Source organism: Perca flavescens, chromosome 13, assembly GCF_004354835.1.
Source record: "Perca flavescens isolate YP-PL-M2 chromosome 13, PFLA_1.0, whole genome shotgun sequence".
In the NCBI taxonomy this organism is placed as follows: Eukaryota; Metazoa; Chordata; class Actinopteri; order Perciformes; family Percidae; genus Perca; species Perca flavescens.
The window spans coordinates 8,880,127-8,885,871 of record NC_041343.1 but is presented as its reverse complement, the minus strand read 5'-3'; the positions used below and the strand labels follow the sequence as shown (position 1 = coordinate 8,885,871).

The following is a 5,745-nucleotide window of genomic DNA, read 5'->3' as shown; positions in this document are numbered from 1 at the left end:
ATGTTTAAAACAAACACGACTACTCCATTCTCCTGTAGACTTGCAGTAACTCCAGCAGCGATGACGCACATTGAGCTTAGGCTCGTACACGGGAGGGGTAGAGTACACGACAAGGAGGCATTTCATTGGTTCTTTCAAAGCAGACTGCGAGGCAGTGATTGGTGGGTGTTTTTACAGGATTACAGCAGCTACAGATGACAGATCTTTTTCGCTCCTTATTGAGAGCCTATAAGTTATTTATTGCTGCAGTGTAAAGACCATTTCAAACTATATATGAAAAAGTGTATATTGGAAAGAGTTACCAACCCTGCCTTTAAGATGCTTAGCATTTCCATTTACTTATTAGCTTCCTGTTTCCAGACTTGGAACACACGCAGCTCACAGTAAAGTAGCTGCTTCAGGATGCCACTTCCATGATCATGGCACCAGCATGCATATAAACAGTATGTAACTTCAAAAAAATAAGAGACTCAATCTGTTGTTTGTTCTTTATTCTGTATTCGCATGACTGAATAGCTACAACAGATACAACCAGTCTATTTCGAGTCCAGTCCCGCAGTGTTTACGCTTACATTCTCTCCTTGGACCTTTGTTCTTTAATTTCCCTGCTATTACAGTCCGCTTTACTGTTGCCTTTAGGTGGTCAGTACAGGCTGCATGAATAGAAATGAGAAAGGTGTATGTGTGTGTTAGTGAGGGAGAGAGAGAGAAAGAAAGCTGTGAGCGGGGCTAAGCTCAGATTTTCTACATTCAAATGAAGAGTGTAATTATGGCAGAAAGAGCAGGCATATGGCACTACTGCAGATGTGTTTACACAGTGCACTCAGCTGGGGTTGGCTCATTACCAGAGATGGAGCGGGAGAGAGAAGAGCAAGGGCAATCCCTTGCTTTCCTCTCTTTGGCGTGTGAACCAGCCTGCTTTAGGAAGCGCGATCAGCTGCTTCTTCATCTTTCCAGAAGCAGTTTATAGGCATAAAGTGCGTAGTTGAATATGTGTACGTGTGTGTGTGTGTGTGGGGGGAGACACCGCGCTGCTTTTCTTCCTACTTCTTCACCACGCCACCTTTGTTGTCCACGTTGACAGGTATCGTGGTCTCTGAGCACTCGATGGCCGGTCTGATCAAAGGAGCCTCCACGGTCAGCACCCCCTCAGGAGACAGGGTGGAGGACACCTTCTCAATGTTGGCTGTGGAGGGGAGGCTGCAGCGGTGGCAATAAAACACAATTAGTTTAAACGTCTAAGAAATCACTCCAGTAAATCTACAAAGAGCTCCAGTTTGCCACTACACAGAGTGATTAAAACATGAATGCTTGAGTCACTCTTGGGTAAAAGCTGATCCAAGACCAGCTCAGTTTGTCTACTCAGTGTGTGTTGTGGCCCCTGGATGGCAGCAGAGTCCTATGAAGCTATAAACTAAGCCAGAGATGGGATGATCGCTAGGAGGTGGAAACTGCTGCTGCTGCTGCTTTTCAGAGCATGAAATTCAGCAATCAGGACCAGCCAGCCCTCTATAGGCTGGACCAAACCAAAACTAAAGCGACTCACAGTAGCAAAACCACCATAAGATAATCACAGCAATCTGGACCCAGCCTAAAAAATGCATTTCCCTCCATGAAAATGAACTGCAAAGCCACCATCAAGCAGCCACAACAAACCCATTTTTAATGAGAAATCTGGTAGTGTTGAAGCGAGATGTCGACATGTTGTATGGCCAGTGGTTTCCTTTAATCAACTGGCCTACAAACGTGTACAAAGTGATTTTATTCCACAAGCTTATTCTCTGATAATGAACTTTAAAACATTCAGCTACTTACGTGTATTTCCTGGTGAAGTTTCTGGACACAAAACCATGCTCGTCCTTCCTTTCCTCATGTTTGCCTATAAGGACACAGACAAAATACTTTTACCTAAATGTGGCACTAATCTGAAAGATATACATTCACTTTTAAGAGTTAGAACTATAAGACTGTATTGTGGTGCACCAATTCTGCAGGGAGACATCTTGTATGTCTTTGTAAAATGAATATTAACTATAATCTATAACTCGCTTAAACTTGCACAAAAACCATTCCGTAGAGTCAACATGCACAATGCCAGGACCCTGGAATTGATACACCTAAATGGAATGCATCCATGATTTATTTAATAAATTACATCTGTGCTGTTGCTGCTATAGCATGTTTTTCTTATTTCATATTTGATCTACCAATCTCCATGGTTTTTATATACTGCATGTCAGATACAAAGCCAAAATGCAGATACTTAGAAGAATAGTTCTACGTTTAAGGTAATATTCTAACAGGTCCAAGTCTGTTACCACTTCGAATAGTGTTTCCTTCACTAATGGTGTTTTTCCGTAGCTCCGACCCTCCGTAGTTGAGGTTAGGGCTTAGGTTAGGCATAGCAGAAATGTAATTATTAATTGGTTGGTGTGATGGATGCGGTTTGGTTTAGATTTAGAAAAGGGGAAAACATATTGACAGGGGAACAGACTTTCACACAACACCAGTATTCACTTTCACGCCTAGAGTTAGTTGAGAAGAGCGATACCAATCTCCTGTCTGTACGCTAAATATGAAGCTAGCCACCGCTTAGCTTAGCAAAAAGTCTACCAGCACCTCTGAAACTCACTAATTGACACGTTATATTTTGTTTAATGTCTAAAAAATACACATAGAGGTGCTGGTACTATAGGCAGATGTTGTTAGATTTGGACAGGGCCAAGTTAGCTGTTTATGCTAAGCTAAGCTCCTATTTTTTAAACACAGTGTCCTTTAATTACAGCGCCCCGGTCAGGCCAACCAGTATGATATTAACAGTAAAAAAAGAGTTCATATCATAATATTAATTACATGCCAACCATAACATTGAATTAAATTCATTAGACAGGACTCATTCAGTGCAGAAAGGATGTACAGTGTCATCCTGACACTGACGTGGCCCCTGATCTGTGCTCTACTGGGCCGGGTCTAGCTTTACATCCATCATTATTTTGTGTCTTGGGTGGGTCTCCTGGTGTTAGCTTCATATTTACTGCACACATGAGTGGTATCATTATTCTCATCACACTCTGGCCAAGAAAGTAAATAAGTGTATTTCTCAAAACGTCATGACATGTTTATTTATCTAGTATTATACTGTATGTGTATTTGTCATGCATGCTAATAGCACAATGACGGTGCTATTTTGTGCTTGTGGAAGCTTTGTGGTGGTATTTTTATCTTGTGCAGCTGCTCCCCACGTAGCCACAGACATACTAGTCACAGAAGATCCTCACCAATCTTTATTCATCAGGATCTGTCAGTCTCATAATGGCTGGCTGTGATGTTCTTTCTATCTCTAGATACAGTAATATGTTTGTTTTGACAACGGACTGATGAAGGTTGCTTTCCTCAGGGAGCTGTCCTCTTTTCAACAGGAAGACACTGCTGGCATGAGTGTGGCTGGAAGCAGTCTGCACTTTGTCAACTACCACATTTAGGGTCATTAGTTCTGAGTATGCATCAAATAAAAACTCTACACTAAGAAACATGAGGTGGCAAATTCCACTTGGAGCTTTGTTTATCTGTTCCTGACTATGCACAGTCTCCCAGCAGGGAGATATAGGCTTTAGCCCGGCCTGGGACCCTGGAACTGGACAAGATCCAGCAGTCCTTTTAAAATAGCAGACACACTGGGTGAGTCACGGCTGAATCCCCTACTCTAAGGGCATGATTCTTTGTGAAATGGCAGACAGAGAGGCTGAAACTGACTCAAAAGAAAAGGGGAGCTTAAGGCCTCAAAGGGCTAAGCTTTTATATGATCCATTCCACACACACACTTCTTCAGGTTTGCACCTTTTGGTTTGGTCCTTCACAAGCATGGACAGACAATGAAAACATTTCATGGCCAGAAGTGAAACCGGCTATTTAAGAAAACAGCTTCTGCACTGTGTTCATCTGAGAGCTGCTGCAAAAGTCAACACCCACATGTTAAATTGTGTGTTGTTTTGCATCTAGCAGGCGTGCAGCCAAAAGCCCCCGCCCTCCAGTGCGCTGGAACCCAGTATATTGTCTCAGGATATTATGTAACTATGCAGCTATGCATCTGCCCTGTGCTTGACCGAGCAAAAATGTTTCCTGCCTTTTTATCTTGTGTCTTTTTTCCCCCAGTACTGTAGCAATTTCTATTATGCAGGGAAGAGACAAACCGAAGTACACCAAGTGAGACATTCTGTTATCTATGCATCTGTCCTATAGATAAGCACATTAGATGTTATTACTTTGCTGTTGGCCCAATCAAAGGCTGGCTCTTCCTGACAGGATATTACCTTCAGCACCTCAGGTTTTTAGTCTAACAAAGTTAGGAAAATACTGCGCTTCTTGAATCATCATGCACTAGTAACAGTAAAGTACAAACAGGGGATGAGTGAAGGAGAAATGAGTGCTCACCAGTGATTTCCACCACACCGTCCTTGGTCTTCACCACCAGCTCTTCAGGTGAGAAGTGGTTGACATCCAGGGACACCTTCCAGCTGTCTTGGGTCTGCTTGATCTCCGACACGCCGCTGCTCATCTGGCGGGACAGGGCACGGGCCTGCTGGGCCATCATGGGGGCTGGGTACATCAGGGGAGCGTGGGGCATCATGGGGCTCATTTGGCCCATGAGGCTCATGTCCGGTGTCATCATGGAGGGCCGCATGTACCCCGGCCAGTGGGTGCTGGGGAATGTGGTGAAGTCCTCGGGCTGGGCTGGCATGCCGAAGGACTGGTCAAAGATGCGATGGTGCCAGTCACGGAATGGGTCCCAGCTCGGGGTGCGGAGCAGGGTGAAAGGAATACGTCTCTCAGTCATGGCTTCTGTGTTTAGGCGGCGGAGGAGTGGAGCTGCTGGCTGCAAGTGAAGAGCCCTTTGGCCTCGCTAAAATCTTTTTCCAAACGTGCTGTCTGCCTCTCAGCTGTGAGCTTTTATACACACTGACACCACCAACCCTGTCAACAGAGCCCTCCCTTCTGACTCAAGCCCCTTCCAGGTCACACCCCCAACAAGTTTATGGAAGGAACTCGAATATCTATTTGTGGCAGACGTAGCACTGGAATGGAATCCAAAAGATGGGCCCTCCCAGCTGCACTGTTAAAACCTCCTGCTGTGTGTAACCCCCTCCCACACACACACACACACACACACACACACCACCACCACCCCCATTCTGGGAGTCAACCAGGCCTGCTGTATACATACAATCCCAGACTTAGATAAGACTAACATGCTATTTGTAACATGGCTCTTTATATGCAATGATGTGATATACAGTACAGTACTCAAAGGGCCATGCTATAAATACACAGTGGAATAACAGTTTGTGACATAGATGAAAATGAACACGCACACACCCAACATACAAGAGTTCCCCATTTCAATACAACATTTTTGCTTTTGCTTCTTTCAGTTGCTCCATTTTCAGTTACAAGTCTGACACAAAGCTGCTGTCCTCAAGTATGGCGACCCAGTCTATGTGGGGACCCCAAGTCTGCAACCCAATGGGAAGAGAGTACAGTAGGGCCCCCACAAGTGAGATACATCACTTCCATAAGCAGTTGAAAGATTTTAATGTAAATACTAAGAGTAGAAAAATAACTTCTTGTGTTTTAGGTTTGAAATTAATACTATGCTAAATTACCTGCAAAAATACACTTGGTTGTTCCATAAAGTGCAGGTGATATCAGCTTGCTGGAAGCATGTGAAACAGATTCTAATATACCATA

The 5,745-nt window shown here is 44.1% G+C and overlaps 1 protein-coding gene across 1 annotated transcript; it reads right to left on the bottom strand.

Moving 5' to 3' along the window:
- Positions 1-474: 474 nt before the first annotated feature.
- hspb1 (heat shock protein, alpha-crystallin-related, 1) lies at positions 475-4,980 on the bottom strand. The gene is made up of 3 exons (XM_028596014.1): positions 4,432-4,980; positions 1,816-1,879; positions 475-1,200 (listed from the first exon to the last, which is right to left on the bottom strand). The coding sequence occupies exons 1-3, from the start codon at positions 4,832-4,834 to the stop codon at positions 1,044-1,046; spliced, it is 624 nt and encodes a 207-aa protein (XP_028451815.1). The 5' UTR covers positions 4,835-4,980; the 3' UTR covers positions 475-1,043.
- Between the last annotated feature and the right edge of the window lie 765 nt (positions 4,981-5,745).